This window comes from Eublepharis macularius, chromosome 8 (assembly GCF_028583425.1).
Source record: "Eublepharis macularius isolate TG4126 chromosome 8, MPM_Emac_v1.0, whole genome shotgun sequence".
In the NCBI taxonomy this organism is placed as follows: domain Eukaryota; kingdom Metazoa; phylum Chordata; class Lepidosauria; order Squamata; family Eublepharidae; genus Eublepharis; species Eublepharis macularius.
The window spans coordinates 89,218,653-89,236,269 of NC_072797.1; the positions used below are offsets into that span (position 1 = coordinate 89,218,653).

Genomic DNA, 17,617 nt, shown 5'->3' on the forward strand with positions numbered 1-17,617 from the left:
GTGCTGTTGAACAGTAGCAAGCAGGCAGGCTTGGGTAAGTCATTCAAGTCATGAGGTACCAAGAGGCCCAGTGGTTGCTTCTTTGCCTGGCCACTGGCCCCAATGAGTCCACTCTCAAAGGCTAAAACAGCCCTGAGAAGGGCCCTGCTTCCTCTCACCCATCTTTTATTAACAGACACCACGCCTGGAATATGGGTGAACTGTTACAGTTGCCTAGCAGTAGCCACTGAGGGTGTCTGCGTTTGAGGGGTGGGGGTTAGATTTCACATTTTTCTGCCAACCTGGAGCAACCTGTGGGGTAAGATCTGTCTTGTCTGTTCACAGCTCCAATCTCCAGATTTAAGTATCTTCAGATCAGGGCCACTTGGCTATTAGTATATAAAATAAAAATTATACTCAATAACTTAGATAAAAATTGAAAACTGTACATCATATTGCTGCAGTTAATAATTATGCAAATGCATGCAATAGATGATAATTTAAACTTACTAGAATAGCTGATTTAGTAGTAGTAGTGTCATGTAGACCCATCATCAAAATTGAGCCCTAACTGGATAGTTTTCAAGCTTCTTGATGAATTCTAATTCAGCAGTTTCATGGGGGAGTCTTCCTTTGATGTTCTTTTGTTGAAGAATTGTGACTTTCAGGTTAACCTCAGAATGGCCTGGTGCAGTAAAATGTTTTCCAACTGACTGCTGAATTTTGACATTTTTGGTATTAGATATGATTTGGTATTTTGGTATTAGATATGATTCTGTTTATTTATAACACCTCCTGATCTCCATTACAAGAAGCTACACACTGCAGACTGTTAGCTTTTCCATCCTGCCCTGAAACATCTTTTCCTTCATTTCTATTTTTGTATTTTGAACTAAACATCCTTCCTGATCAAGAACTCTGGAGGACATGAAAGCTTGCTCATTACTTTGTGATGAAATAGTTGGGCTCTAATAAAAGAGTATTACACCATCGTTTCAGATTTTTTTCAATAGACCAGCACAACTACCCATAATTTTATATAGTAGGTTCAACTATCCACAGGTTCCCTATAGTCAGTGATATTTTATTAATTACAGCTAGCTGTGTGTGTTCACAGAAGTAGTTACAGTTGTGATTAAAATAGGTTTTATCTGTTTATGGCCTGTGTTTTTAAGTTTCCTAAAAGCATTTATGAGTGAACTACATAAGAAACTGAAATATGATATTTTAATATCCAGCAGATGGCAGGCATCTTCTATAGGGAAGCAAAAAGAACAGAAGGAACATTTTATATAATGTAGATGATGGTGTGATCCATAAAAGGGGAAGCGGCTACTCACATCTTTAGTGGTAGTGAAAAGTGCCATCAAATCACAGCTGACTTACGGCAACCTCTGCTGGGGGTTTTCAGGTCAAGAGACTAACAGAGGTGGTTTGCCATTGCCTGCCTCTGACTCACATCCCTAATATGACATAAATTCCATTGAAGTGGTATGGCCCTCTTCCAAAAGACTGTTTAAGTTCAATAAGTACATTTTCTAACCACTTTCCCATTGTTTTTATTGTGATCATTTATAGTGAGGCCATTAAAAATTATATTGTTACCAGCTAGAAACGATAATCAGCAGAAACAACTGCTACTTTAGAATAATTCTCTTTTTTCTGTATGGTTTGTGTAGATGAATTTTGCAGTGGATTCTGTTTCTGGTTTTCATTAGTTATTTGCTGATACAAATGTATTTGAAATCTCCGTAGCACCTTTGTTCTTCTTATACTGGTCTCAGGTGCTCAGGATCGCCTGTCATATTCAATACCTGCCTACAGCTGAAGCTGATGCTGTTGGGTTGATTTTGTTATTTGAACCCAGGGTGGGAAACAGGGGTGTTTGTTCCTTTTGTAATCTCTCCAGAGCCTGGGAGCCTGCTTGACCTTGAACAGTCCATGAATCACACAGCCTGTTTTCCTGTCTGCAAAGTTAGAGGACTGTTAGGAGGGTGGGAGTAGCCTTGGGAAACCTATATCTGCTTGATACTTGTCTGTAGCCACCAGTCCTAGCAAGGATGGCATAAGTGTATGATACTGGCATCTTATCAATAAAGAACTTTTACTCATGAAATCTCTTGAGAGTTGCCTGCCATCCTTACAACTTGGTTCTTTTAAAAATGCATAGTAGCAACAAAATAGTATTATGACATCTTAAGGACAAATGTTTATTGTACTTTAAGCTTTTCATAGTCTCTCACTTCATTGGTGTATGACATATATCGGTTGGTAAACATATATATGTGAGCATGCATGCATGATCCTGTGTGCACACGATGTGGCAATCCTGGCCTCGGCCAATGGCCGTTATGGCCAGGTGCTGTACTTTGCTGCCCTGGAAGGAGAAGGGCAGCCTCTACTTCCCAGGCATACAGGTATTTAAAAGGGGCAGAGGTAGGCGCATTAGAGCATGCTCTGCCCAGCAGTGCTTCAGTCTGTACCTCGTGCTTGGCCCACCCGCTGCACCCTGTAGCAGGGCAGGGAATGGAGTCAACAGGTTTGCTGGTCTTATATTTTATGGTCTTTTGACCACATCATTTATTATTTTTTTCTGTGTGTGCACATGCACACCAAATAATAACACACTTCATGCATCTTACGGGCTCTCGTCCACAAAAGCACATGCCATGATAAACCACAATATCCAATTTTTTTGTTGTAAATCCAAACATACATCTCTGGATTTTAGTTGTGAGTTAAGATTAACTACCCCAAACTAAAAAGAGTCCAGTGGCACCTTTAAGACTAACCAACTTTATTGTACCATAAGCTTTCGAGAATCACAGTTCTCTTTGTCAGATGCATGGAGGGTAAGAAGAAACTGGTCAGATATATAGGTGGAGAGGGGAGGGCAGAGTAGATGCAAACAGTAGCTTCTGATATGGAGATCAGTTTGCTTCTGTGAAGGAAGTCAGTTACTTCTGATAATGAGATAACCATTCATAGTCTCTATTCAATCCCATCTTGACTGAGTCAAATTTATATATGAATCCAAGTTGGTTAGTCTTAAAGGTGCTACTGGACTCTTTTTGATTTTGCTACTACAGACTAACACAGCTAACTCCTCTGCATCTGCCCCAAATTAAGACAGTATTTTTGTAACTGCATACTGTACAGTGGTTGCCAGTTAAGGTGTCCCTGATGGCCATTATTAACAAAGCTCAGCACTTCAACAATTTGTCTGAAACCACTAGTCAGTGTTGCAGTTTGTTTCTCTGTTAGAATACATGCAAGATTCCCAAACAGAACTTAATTAGATGTGAATTCTTTAATTTTGCACAAACATCAGGTCTGTAGGATGTGTGGCCAGGATGTATGGATTGTTTACCAGGAGGGGGAAAAAACCCTAGGGGCTGCTGCCCTGGAGGGCCACTGTCCCAGGGAGCCCTCCTGGCCCCTTTAGTGCTGCTGAGGAGAAGCATGGCAGCATCTGGGTTTGTCCTGATAATGTAGAGCATGGCAGTGCCTGCCTTTGCCCTGCCAATGAGAGGATCACAGCTTCCCATGCTGGTCCAAGCATGGAGGAGGAAGATGACAATGCCCAGCTTCACAGTGCTACCCTGGGCATGATGGGGTTGCTGAGGAAGAGCTTGGCAGTGACTGGCTTTACCCTGCTGCCCCAGGCAAGCAGGTAAGGAGAAGCATGGCTTCACCCTGCTGGCCTAATACTGAGGAGCATGTCAGTCATTCCCTTCGGCCAACTCTTTAGTCCTCCATCAAGTGAGAGATCGGTGGTGGCATGAGGGGGAGGCCAAAAGGGCTGCAGCCCTGTGCTTGCCAACTAAGCCCATCACTCATGAGGTGTGTGACCTGCTAAATGGTTGATCCTTCCCTCTGTTTTTTGCAAAATTAGGCAGGCACATGCAGGGAACAACAAAGAAAGCACCTTGATCCCCTGGTCATCTGCCACACGTGGCTAATGGGATGCATTTGGCTTGTTGAGACTTACGGTGAGCAAGCTTGGTGTTGCTTGTCCTGTATAAAGGTGGCAAGACAGATGTGCTGATTTATTATATGTGATGTGGAACCATTCATGCATCAGTAGAAGGTAGAGGGATCCAAGTTATGACAAATGAGAGGTAGGGAACTGACAGAAGCGAGGCTATATATGACCCAGGGAAGAGGAAAATAAAAAGGATTTTAAAAGTGTGACTACTTTGTGACCTTCACCCCATGCAAACTTTTATTTTTCTGATCAGCTTCCACAGAAGACAACAATGGGTGGCATGTCCTTGTAGGTGTCTTCAATTGACATGTGAAAACTATTGAGTAAGTAAAGTAAAAATTTGAATGCCTGCGTGCATCTGTGCCAGCAGAGAGCCATGTATCTCCTGGAACACTTTGTATCTCCCATTTTGTGGTCCCCAGCTCAACACTTGTCTACAGTATGTAAACAATAGCTTTTCTGTCGCAAGAAGCTGAATATAACGCCTCCAAGGTCTAATCCTTGGAGGAGAAGAGCGACAGCCAAGCGCTCTCGCCTTTGTCCCCGATGCAGACGTTCAGGTGTTTCACTATGATATCACTGTGGCCGAAGCTTTGTGATTGTGACGTCACACTTGCCTAATCCAATGAGAAGCGAGAGGGAGGGGGTCGTGTGGGGAGGGCGAAGTGGCTGAGAGCGGGAGCTTTAGCAGCGGGCTGAGAACAGACGGGGGCGGCGCTTGAGAAAGCGGCCGCAGCCTCCCCCTCTCTCACCGCCTGGGCTGCCCAAGTCCCCGCTCGGGGGGGAACGGCAGGGATGAGCCCGGGTGCCCAGCAGCCGCCGCCGCCGCCACCACAGTCGCCATGAAGCGGAAGACCTCGGTGGCTGGGGGCCGGAGGAACTCGGCCCCGACTACGCACCCCGCTACGCAGCCGGCGGTCAAGAAAACTCGCAGCTCCGCCACAGTCCCGGAGGTGAGCGAGGAAGACGAGCCACCTCCCCGACCCTACGGCGGGGAGAGCTGCCTGCAGATCACAGGTGAGGGGTGCCCTGGGTGAAGCCGGGATCGGCTCCCACAAAGCGGGAGTGGGGCTGCTTGGGACTTTGGAGAGGTGGGGGCTTGTCTTCTCACTCGCAGAAGATGCCCCCGGCGGGGGATTCAGAGCAACGCAAGAAGGGGTGTGTGCAAGCCACCAACTTTCTCCATCGCAACTTTTTAATAAGCCTTACTGATTTCCACGGAATTACTTTCAAAGTTGTGTGCCTTGGGGTCTCCTGATCATTGTTTTGATGCGGAGCTTTCGTGATGGCAGGCTTGGTTCAGTGCTGATACTCGATGGCGTTGTACAGATGATAGGTGAGTCAGGTGGCTTTATCAAGAGTTGTTTAGGAGCCTTTGGAGTCGAGATTGGCTTGAAATACAGATAAACAATTTAGGAAGAAGGTTTCTAATCCCTGTGACCACCCACTGGAATAATTGTTTTTCAGACATTATTTAGAATACAGTCAGGCATTCTTTCCCCTGCTTCTTTCATGCATAGTTAATATGGTATCCTGGATAGGGATCAAGATTTGGATTATAATTCTGTTTTTTTATGTTCACATGAAACCAGATAAATTGATCTGGCTCCTGTCAGCCCTGATAAGAAACTGCTGCTTTCTAGAATTGCAGTGCTTGTTCTGGAAGCAATACTTTTTTTCATTACTGGAGGAATCCTTTTTAAAAAAATGCTAGTGTTGGTACAAGAATCTTTTGTGACTTATCATGATACCTAGAAAACAAAAAAAAAGGGAAAAGCCCTCTGGGTTGCTTTGCCACTGTTTCTTTGTGAATAGGTTATTGTTGGAATTATGATAGGAAATATTCAGTATCACAATTTAAACTGATCATCTTGTGATTCATATAATGTTAGCAAAAACGTCAAAACAATGTTAGCTTTTAACTATTTTCTAGTGCTGAGGTGTTTTAATTTTGCAAACTGGGCCATATTTCTGACTCTTGGAATATCTTAATTTGCAAATTAATGCATCTGTGGGGTATTTTAGTTGCTAAAGATTTAAGGTCTTTTCGCTCAAGTAGTAATTGCTGTTCTGTTCTAGCCTGTCATGCTGGATAGGGGGAAAACCTTCCAGGACTGCGAACCTGCTTCTGCAAGGCAGCACCTGTGCCTTCTTTATTGAACATCTCTTTTTCCTTCCTAGAAGGTTCTATGTTCTAAGAACTATGCATTCTTTTAATGCAAACAGAAATTTACATCCACACAAATTTAGGAATATTTGATTAAACTGACAAGGTCAAAGAGAGACGTGTCAAGTTCACAAATGCAGGCAAAATGATGCCACCTGCCCTTTCCCACTGCAACGAATGCTATTGTTTTCCAAAAAAAAAAAAGAGGTATAACTTGTGAACAGCAGTAACATGTATCAATTGAAGGAGAGAAGGATTCTCAGTGAAAGTACTTCTTAAAAATACTTTCATGATAAAACACGTGAAGCTACCACATACTTTGGCAGATCATTGGCCCATCCAGCTCATTACTGTCTTCTGATATTACTGACAGCAGCGATTCACATTTGTTCACTTGCCTCTAAATAGATATAAATTCTGAAGTGCAAAAGGCATGTGTGGGTTGCATGACCAAAGATTCTGGCTTTTACTCTTTGATATACTTTAAATGCTACATTTCAGTGCTTATAACAACCAATTGGTATGCACACTCAGTCAGGAAATAGATGAATTAGAAATTAAATCATGGTTTAAAACAGCTTGACTTAATCAAAGCATTTATGTTCAATGTTTATCATGGTATCTACCCTAAAGTAAAACATTATTTTCTGACTGCGACTACTGTTATTGAGCCTTAGCATCATTTAAGTGATGAATGATCCCACATGTTTTCATTGAGGTTAAACTGAAAATCTTTTCGGTCTAGGAGGTGAGATTAATCAGCAAGATGGGCCTTTTTTCTTGTGACACTATTGTGGTTTTTAGATCTTCCCCTCCCTATGAGAAAGTGGTTGATTTAATGCAAACCAGTGCTGAATATGAGAGGAAATAATATAATGCAGATGTACAAATCAAAGAAGATAGCAACCTCCCAAACAAAATGAATACAATAAAACTAGGGATATGATATTAAAAGGTATGAGGAGTCATTAAACTGTTACAGGTTTTAAATAATTTTTAAAATCTTTTATCTTAAGTATGGGCCTCAATGTATCCATATAAAATTTTCTGTAATAGCTTTGTAATTATCCTTCTACTGATAGGAAATCTTTCATAAATGCATAATTTAAATGATTTGTTTTTATGAACAGCATTTTGTCAATATAAATATATTACCTAAGTATCCATGTAAAAATTGTAAACAAATTATACACTTACTTTTTGTTAATGTTAAGTATCAAAAATGAGCATTTAAACTCATGTGGGCTTTTAAAGTCTGTAAGTAGCCAGTCCCTCTGTATGAATGTTGATACTTAGATTAGGCAATTATTTATTTATTCTAAAAATCTATGCAATGGCATGGTTTAGATGTATCACAGAATCACAAACCCTATATTTGAATAACCCCTTTCCCCTTCTTCCTTTGTGTATGCATGGTAAAAGACTAAAACTTGAGTGAACCATAGCTTGCCATTACCTTTGAATCAGCAAACTACAGTTGGAGCTTCTTCTCCAAGATAGGTTTGCAAACCATATTTGAAGATAATTTGCAGTCCTGGTTTGGAATAGATTTGCTAGTTTGGATGCTTAGTCTGCGCTAAAGTAAAAACATTCATAGACTGACTGCACAGGGGGACAGCTAGTGTGGTATAGTGGTTGGACTTGGTCTATGGTCTGAGAAACCCAGGATCAAACCCACTCTGCCCTAAAGCTCACTGAGTGACCCAGACCACCATTCTTGCTCAGCCCAATCTATATCACAGGGCTGTTGTAAGGACAAAGGGAAAACCATGTATATTGCCCTGAATGCCTTAGAAGAAGAGCAGAATAAAAGTGTGACATAATAAGAGCAATCACAAGACCACAGGACTTGTCTATATAATAATAATAACAACAACATTCGATTTATATACTGCTCTTCAGGACAACTTAATGCCCACTCAAAGCAGTTTACAAAGTATGCTACTATTATCCCCACAACAAAACACCCTATGAGGAGGGTAGGGCTGAGAGAGCTCCAGAGAGCCATGACTCGCCCAAGGTCACCAGCTGGCTTCAAGTGGAGGAGTGGGGAATCAAAACCTGCTCAACAGATTAGAGTCCCATGCTCTTAACCGCTACACCAAACTGGTATAGCACCACACCATGCTTTCCACTGTTTATAGCACCAACATAACTTTCCAAAAAGAGTAAAACTAAAATCAGCATTTTAATTAGAAAACAATAAAATCATACAGAACTTAGATAAAATTGCAGCAGTAAGAGCCATTCCACAACCCATTACTGAAGCAGATAGCATAACAGCCTTTCAAAGTGAGCTGAAGATGCCTTAGTAATTACAAAACATTAAAAACCAGGCAGGACCAAAGCATCTTATATACTACTAATAGCCAAGTGGTCCTGATCTGAGGATACTTAAATCCAGAGACTGGAGCTATGAATGGACAAGACACACCTATGCCTCAGGTTTGCAGAAAATGCCTCAGGTTTGCAGAAAAATCTGAAATCTAAAAAAAATACATGAGGGGGGTTCAAAAAAATCCAAAATGATAAAAGGAGTGCCTGTAGCTTTAACCAGATGCCTTCAGTGGCTGTTGCTAGGCAACCATAAAAATTAGCCATTATTCCAGGCTTGGATGCTGTTGGTAAAATGCAGGGGGAAGGAGCCCTCTCCAGGGCTCTTTTGGCTTTTGAGAGAGGATCCTTGGGGCTAGGCCCAGAAGCAACCACTGGGCAACTTGATACCGCATGACTCACCCAGGTCTGGCTGCTTGCTTCTGTTCAAAAGCCAGTGTAGTTTAGTGTAATGTAGTGGCTAGAGTTTCAGAGTAGAATCTGGGAGTTCAAATCACCACTCTGCTTTGGAAGCTCACTGGGTAATTTTGAGCCAGTCACACACACTCAGCCTAACCTACCTCTCAGGGTTGTTGTGAGGATAATATGGAGACAAGAAGAATAATGTAAGCTGTTTGGGGTTGCAATTGTAGAGAAAAGCAGTACTTAAATGAAGAAAAGTAAGAAATATAGATGAAGATGTGGGCAAATAAAAGGTAAGTTGTTTAGTGGGCTTGAAGAAGATAAGGATGTAGGGAAAGGTGAGCACATGGAGGCTGCTAGAAGGAGGGAAAGATGAAATAGATTGAGGGAGGGGATACAGGGAAAAGTGAAGTATCCCCTTTACAAGTCCTTGAAGGCTCTCCACCATGCAACTAGGCCCAGCCTAGTCAGACCATGCCACTTGGCCATATGGAAGAGGATGCTGGGTGGTGGGGAAAGGTGAAGATGGGGGTGGGGAAGACAAAGGTTGATGGGAAGGAGAGAAGGAAGCAGAAAAAGAGGGAGAGGCTGGGGGGCAGAGAAGGGAAAGAGGACATAGCGAGAGAGGGTAACATGAGATGCCCCCTGCAAGTCCTTGCAGTCCCCCGCTTGTCACATCTAAAGCTAAAGATATTATACAGCAAGTCTCATTGGATCAGTAATTCCAGTGTTGCCTGAGCATTCCTGATACAAGCACTGAATAGGTGTAAGATGATAATGGTACTAAGAATACATATGAATTTAGCACTTTTGAAAACAATCAGTTGTTTGTGCAAGATTCTAATGAGAATAACTTCATGGAAGGTAAAGGATGCAATGGATGACATGTCAGTCTTGACTCTTGTGGCTGCTTTAGGTGCCACATTAACAGCATTACTCTGCTAGAAACAACCTATATCATGTTTTAAAAACATGTAGGAAATTTAGCTGTTTCCTCTTTTTAGAATATATTTATGACTGGATGATTTGTAATTTCTTGGGTATGAAATTACATGAAGCCGGCCTCAGAGAACCCCTTCCGGCTGTACCTTGCCCTCCTGAAAGGTCATTCATTCTCAGCTTCCTGTTTAGGATAAGAATTGTAGCCACTTGTGTTATAGGAATGGTAGAAGGAATGAGAGAGGAATGTAAAGTGTGTTGTCCACTAAAAGCAGTATTATGTAAGCTGTTACTGATTCTGAAACCATGAATTCAATTCCCTTGGACTCTGAAAAAATCCTAGGTCTTAGTTGTTCATAATTCACCCATTTTGCAACTGTTGTCTCAAGACTTCTGTTTTCATTGATGGGCCCTTGCACTAACTCTTGTGGTTTGTATGGTGGGTAATTGTAATACTATCTATAAAGGGGAATATTGACATAAAACTGGTTTTGCCCCATTCAAAAGCAGTTACATGTGGAATTAACCAACTTGTATCTCACCAAGAGGAATATTGCTCACTGAAGGACTGTCTTCTCCCTTATTATCCAGCCCCAGTTAAGATCTGCCTAGGAAGATCTGCTCTCTGTGCCTCTGCCTTCAGAGGTGAGGCAGGTGGCCACTAAAGACAGGTCGTTTTCTGTGGTGGTACCATTCCTTTGGAATGCCCTCCCCTTTAAGGATCTCCTAGTACCTACTTTACTTTCTTTTAGATGTCAGGCTACAACGTATCTTTTTGCCTGGGCTTTTAGTTAGGTGTTTTATCAACTTTTTAATGGTCTGCTTCTGTTTTATGGATACTTTTTTACACTGCTTTATCTCTAATGGCTTTTATATACTGTCGTTTTTCATTGTAAGCCATCTTGAGCAGGACTCTGAAGTGGTGGCATAGAAATATTCCAAATAAATAAATAGGGGAGTGCAGAAGCAAAGCACCTGGCAGCTCACCGTATGTGACTGATGAGCTGTGTACAGTGGAATAGGGTGCACACAGCACAGGCATGATGTAGCAGCAGCTGCTGTACTAAATGTGTCAGTAGGCTTGAATGCAAGAACTGCTGCAAATACAAGTGGCTCAGTCTGTAGTGTTGCTCTGATGCAGAATGCTGTAACAGTGCTGTGGTTCGTAGTGATGCCATTGCAGCAGAAACATTCACAATTGCAGCTGCCCATGTGGTGCAGAAAGCTGGTATGCAGCACAGAAATAGATAAAAGATGAAGCAGGAAAGGGGGGACCGTGATGATGCTTGGCATTTATACACTGCATTTCAAGAGTCTGAAGTGTTTCTCATGTTAGTAACCCTTAACAGATACCTCAAGGCAGGCTAGCACTAAACCCTTATTGAAGAAGGGCTGAGAGAGAATGGTTTTTCTCACAGCTACCTAACTGAGATTGATCACTTCTGAACCAAGAGGTTTCTGCATTGCTGCAGATACTCTTGGGCAGTATTCTCCACCAGTTAAGGAAAAACAGGAATTACTCCCCTGTGCATCAAATTAAATGCCTTTTTAAAATTCATTATCTTTTGGCCACTGTGGAATTAGCTTGTATGTTGGAACATCACCTGGTACATTCTAGTAAGTTGTTACAATAGGTTTTCAACTGGTAACATAGTAACACAAGGCTTGTTTCAGTTGCCTCATATTGAATATTCCACGTAGCTTCAAGCCACTCACTGCATTTATCTGGGTCCAATAGCATCTTAAAGACCAACTAGATTTCGAGAGTGACTCTCAAAAGATCATACCTTGGAAATATAATTGGTCTTTAAGGTGCTATTAAACCCAGATCATGCTCTTCAATTGCAGACCAACATGGCTACCCATGTGAAACTTACTGCATCATCACAGCTATTCATATTCAAAGTCACGTAGAGTACAAAATGTTGCTTATTTTGCTGATGTCGATGGGAGGCTTCCCATTGACTTCAGCAAAATAAGCAACATTGAAGTTTCCCATTGACTTTTTAAAAATGGATCTGAACTGCAGTGACTCTCAGGAAACTTTAGCAGGGTGGTGTAGGATGTATTTCAGCTGATGGGCCTTCTACAGCACTATAAAAATGCATTTGTTTATAGATACAGGGCAAGCAGTGACAATAAAATAATGGAGCCTGAGTAGATCCTCACTATACTGGCAAGTGAGTGGCTTGGATGTGGTGTCTCTTTTCCTCAAGGAAGAAATGAGCTTTAATATCTAATAATAGTCTTGGCCAAAAGCTGTGGGGAGGGTGGGGAGGAAAGGATTTCCCATTGGTGGGCAATAGCATCTTAATTTTAAGCATTCCCAACTGTATCTGTTCTGAATATTGCAATGCTTTTTCATGATATCCATTAGTCATTTGCTAAATACAGCCTTCACTCTGTAAATATTGACAACTGATATACAAAAGTGCTGAAATCTTAAGGATGCAAGAGGCAAAAAAAAAGATCAACCGAATATATAACTAGTTCTGGCACTCTCAGAAGTAGGGTTATTTATTTATATAGCACCTTCCTTAAGCTTAAAGGGGCTAGCTCTTTAAGCCCCACCCACCTCACAGGGTGATTGTTGTGGGGATAATAATAACGTGCTTTGTAAACCATTCTGTGTGGGTGTTAAATTGTCCTGAAGGGTGGTCTATAAATTGAATGTTATATTCTTCTTCTTATTATTATAAGCATTAAAACCAATCTGCAACACATAACATTATGGGTTTTATTCCAACAGCTAAAGCCAAAACAAGATGCAGTAAAGATAGTACCAGTACAACTCTGCACTGGGAAAAAGACACTTTTGGTCTAAAAAGAAAGGTCTTGCACATACACTCATGAAAATCTGAGAACTGACTCTTCTAACTTCTTGTAGAAGGGAATTCCAGAGAGCTGGGCCTATATGGGAAAAGCTCTTGCTCTGGCATGCTTTGATTAAATCTAATGCAGAGATTGACGTGTCAGAAATTAATAACAACAACAACAACTGTGCTTATATACCGCTCTTCTAGACAGATTAGTGTCCCAGTGAGCAGTGAACAAGTTAGTATTATTATCCCCACAATACAGCTAGGGAGCTGGGGCTGAGAGGAGTGTCTTACACAAGGCCACCTACTGAGCTCATGGCAGTAATGGGATTCGAACTAGTGGAGTGCTGATTCATTGCTGAACTGGACTGGTGTTTAATTTTGCTTGAGCTCAAAATGTGAGGTGGTCTTTCAGGTATGTGGGTGTCTGGCCATGAAGGGATTAAAATTTGGATTGACACTACAAACAAGTCAGTAGGCAATGATATTTACTTTACAACTGGTTATGTATGTTCTCATAAATCCACACCGCACAAAAATAGGCCACTGCATACTTAAAATTGTTTTCATAAGGCAAGCCCCATGCAAAGAACATTGTCAAGACTGCATTGTTACCAAAGCATAGATCAAGGTCAAATCTGTGTAGAAAGGGAGTGTACAAATAAGATGTAAGAGGGGAGACCATTTCTTCCACCTGCATTTCAAAGATCAGGCCCAAGTCTGAGCGTGCCCTATGCCAGGGGTCAAAAGGATTCTGTGCAATACAGGAAAATCCAAATCTTCCAGAACTACAGCATTCCCCACTAACATCATCATCTTGTAGGAAGAGGTGAATGGAGAAGTAGCCACTTAACCATGAAATACACATTTTACTTTAACTTATAGTCTATTATACTTTGAAAATAGAAATTCAAAGAAGTTGTAGAAAATATTGTAAGCTTAATAATTAAAGAAGTGTTCTACCTTTTTAATCAGCATTTTGATATCTGTTTCTACAAAAACTGTAGCTTCAGTAAAGGTTCTAAATCCGCTTTAGTGTTTATTTTCTTCATTGCGATAGGCTACTTTTCTCACACCTCCTCAAGATACTACCATACCTTCAGGAGTATGGTGAGCTATATACAAAGGTGAGGATAGTTTCTTACCATGTCTCAAAAGCAGAAGATGGAGATAACCATTTTGGTCAGTTTCTTATTGGTACTCTGTACCTCCCCATACTAGTCTACTTTAACTTGGCTATATATTCAAATGAACAATTTATAGCTAGCTGATCCTTGTTCTTACCTTTATGATGTTGTAAACCACCCTGAGCCCACTTGCGGGGAGGGCAGGATATAAATCCAATAAAATAAATAAATAAAACCCTAAATGGTTTGAGGGTACGTGAAGGGTCACCTCCTGCTGTTTGTGCCAGCACCTACACAGTTGAAGAAGGTAGCAACCAGGATAGCTTTTAATGCTATCCTCCTAGAAACTTGTCTGGTACCTATCTTATAGTCCTTCAAGCATTAGGGTAAAACATTGTTTTAACACAGGCTTTTAACCAAGGCATTCCGTCTTTTAAAACTGTTTTTATGGCTTGCTTCTTGCCAGAAGACTCTTATGGATTTCATTTTAAGCTGCTGAATGTTTTACGCTGTTTTTATGCCCTTGGCTTGTATTAAATCATGTTAAAAATTAAAATGTATTGTTTTTATTTGTAAGCCATCTCACACAAGTCTCTGTAGATGTGGCATATACATTTTCTAAATACATTTTCTGGAAAACTGCAACATAATTTCTCCTGCATTTGACATGAATGACAAATACCCAGTTCTTCCTGGCCCTTTGCTACTGACCTGCATCTAATCTGGGTGCATCTTAATCATTACTGAAGGGTGTTTCTTCAGCTTGACTAGGTGTGGTAAAGAATTGTAAAAATCTTCAGCCATGAGCATTCCTTAAAAGTAATCACCTTGAAAGAACACTTCTACAACCTACAATTAGCTTCTTTAAACACAATTTCTTAAATACCCAATAACTCATTTCATAATACACCTGATGACTTGCTAAGCAGGAAAAAACCTTAGGCAAATAAAAACCCTTTCCTTTATACTCATAGGTTGCTACTACCAGGGGCTCAAAACTGTAAGAAGTATATAACATTATGCAAAATGTGAAGAAAACCAAACCATGCACTCTAAACAGGCTTTGATTGAAAGTGGGATCGGATTTATTGTGAATATGCATTCAAAACTGATTTCTGCAAGACAAACATCTGTAGTTGAGCTACACTATTGTAAAAGACTTTTCTTAATGTTTTTTCCCCCTTTTGAGATCACAACTTGTTCCATCAGTACACTTTTGTACTTTTCTCAGAGTGCTTGAATTAGGGTAAAATGGCCACTTGAGAGGAGCCAGTCTTGTTGCTGAGATGGACAATTCATATATCATATTTTCCAGCCATGGAAACACTTGTGATTTACAAAAAGAGTTGATTCTCCCTCTCCCCACTAGAGACTGACAGATGGAAGTTGAAGTCACAGAAAATCCACATGTGAAAATTAATATATTATGGCCAGAGAATGCCATATTGAAATTGGACTCTGTTTCGACATTGTCTCTTTGGGCCAGGTACCACTGACAAGTTAGTTCCTCTAATTTTCCACTTGCTACAGAGAAGACATGATTCAAATTGACAAAAAGTATGAGGATGAAGATTATATTTGCAAAGTATGCTGCATACAAACAGGAGCCTCGTGGCACCATGGATTAACTTCGTTAATTCTAGTATATGCTTTTGTAGATCAGAGCTCACTTTGTACATTTCTTGATTACATTTGATTTTTACAGTTAGATCTCATCCTGTGTACATCTTGCATTTCATGGCCTTTTGATATTACTGTTTACTTTCCTCTTCTCGAACTAAAAGGCAAAATGACAGTCTCCACGTTGGACATCTTCTGCCAGTATATTGATCCAGAGGAGTTAGCCGTGTTAGTCTGTAGTAGCAAAATCAAAGAGTCCAGTAGCACCTTTAAGACTAACCAATTTTATTTTATTGTAGCATAAGCTTTCGAGAATCAAGTTCTCTTCATCAGATGCCTGATCCGAATCAGGCATCGGATCAGGCATCTGATGAAGAGAACTTGATTCTCGAAAGCTTATGCTACAATAAAATAAAATTGGTTAGTCTTAAAGGTGCTACTGGACTCTTTTTGATTTTGCCAGTATATTGACTGCGTTTCTGCAAATGGCTGCCCAGTGCCCAACTTCGAGAGTGGTAATACTTCTTCGCGCGGCCGATAGACGCAGCAAAGCCAAACAGGACGGTGCCTGCGCCAACTCGCGGGCGGGGGCCCTGGGGCTTCACAATCCACTTAAAATCCGGCATCTCGTAACACTACTGCGGGCCTCCGCTCCTAAGACTAAAGAAGCCCTCACCGAGAGGGGCGGAAGTGGCCTGTCGCCTTGCCTCAGGCGGCGAAGTAGCCTTGAGGAGACAACCCGGCCTGAATCTTGGCCTGCCGGGCGTTGGCCGCCCTTCTGACTGCATAGCTCCAGCGGGCTGGGCCGAGGCTGCTAAGCGAAGGCCGCCTGCCGAGTTAACGGGGAATGGCTCTGCTCTAGCTCTGCCCCACGCGCCAGCCAATGGCAGCCCCTGAACTAGGCGTGAAAGCTGCTTTTCAGCTGAAGGGGAGGGAGGGGGGTTAGCTGATGACTCCTAGACCCGCTTGCCGCCGCCGCCAGCGAGCGAGCCCCTCTGCCGGCCAGCGCGCGCTTGGAATGCTCGGACGTTCTCACGATCTCGCCCTTGTTTCCCTCGGAGCGCGGGGCCGCCCCTTAGCCAGAATGCCCCTTCGGTGTCTGCAAATTGCTGCGTGGACGCTAGAGGCGACGGAGCCACGGGGAGCCTGCGGGAAGAGCGGACGAAAGGCTTCCAACCCACTGATGGCCGGCTGCTGAAGGCGACCTCAGCGCGGGTTAAGCCTGGCGAAGTCACTCGCTGAGATCTGTAGAGCTAAACGGTCGGGGGCTCTCGGGTCGCGCTGCGCTCTGGAGGTGGTGGTCCGCGCTCACTTTCGGGTAACCAAGTCGGACGCTAGGAGGGCCACGGCGGCGTCTTTGCGCCCTCTGAGTTTGCTGCAGCCGTTTCGAACTGCTCTCGCTCTTCTTTAAATGTTTGTAAAGAATGAGTGGCAGGAAGGAACGGCGCCTCTGTGTGGAGTGGATCAAAGGTGAGGAAAGTCATTCCTTTAAATGGTATGTGATGAAAGAAACCACTTTTATTTTCCTGTTAGTGGATGTGAAAAGCATGGAAGCGGTTTTTACAACTTCTGTTGGAGGAAGTTTTTTCAGCAAGGGCATGACTAGGTGGAGAAACAGACAGCAAGTTAACCACTTCGTACCGATGTTTATATTTAATTACATGTGGTTGAGGATCAAAATCACTTGTTACTTCCGATAGACCGGGGCGTCGTATTCTAAGCAGGCGTTGTTTCTTTACTTTCACAGAGCCCAGTTTATAATCGGTTGAAAACGATGTATCTGGAAAAAATAGATGTGATTTGGCTGTGTAGTTGTTAGTTATGCGGCAAAGTCCTACGACTTACATATTCCCAGCGGTGGAGAGAGTGTGTGCATGTAAGAAAGAAAGAAAGAAAAAGAAAGGAAAGAAAAGCCAGCCTGTGGCTGCAAGATATTCCGTTCATGTTGAATAAAATCTGCAAGTCTGAACACAGTCACTTCTGAATAAACATGTTTAGGATTGAACTACTAGGGTAGAAGTTCGAAATAGATCTTGAGATTCCTTATTATAGACACTAAGTAGATTAGCAGTTCTATGGAAATTTGCAATATTGTTGCTTTTGTGCATTGATTATTTCTATACTTCTCTTAATTACATTTTACATAATTGTACCTCACCTCGTACCCCTGTATTTCATGGCCCCTTGGCTCTGCTATTTAATTTTTTTTTATATAGCTTTGAGTCTCAGTGACTCATAAATG

General features: G+C 41.9%; 1 protein-coding gene across 3 annotated transcripts in view; it reads left to right on the forward strand.

The window, feature by feature from the left end:
• Positions 1-4,763: 4,763 nt before the first annotated feature.
• CDC14B (cell division cycle 14B) overlaps positions 4,764-17,617 on the forward strand; it is a 62,906-nt gene continuing 50,052 nt past the window's right edge. For 2 of the 3 annotated variants that reach the window (XM_054986213.1, XM_054986214.1), the window contains exon 1: positions 16,306-16,845. In XM_054986213.1, coding sequence (XP_054842188.1) covers positions 16,800-16,845 — 46 coding nt within the window. In that variant the 5' untranslated portion in view covers positions 16,306-16,799. Of the gene's footprint in view, positions 4,985-16,305; positions 16,846-17,617 lie in introns of those variants that run through there. The other variant, XM_054986212.1, reaches the window with a different exon arrangement.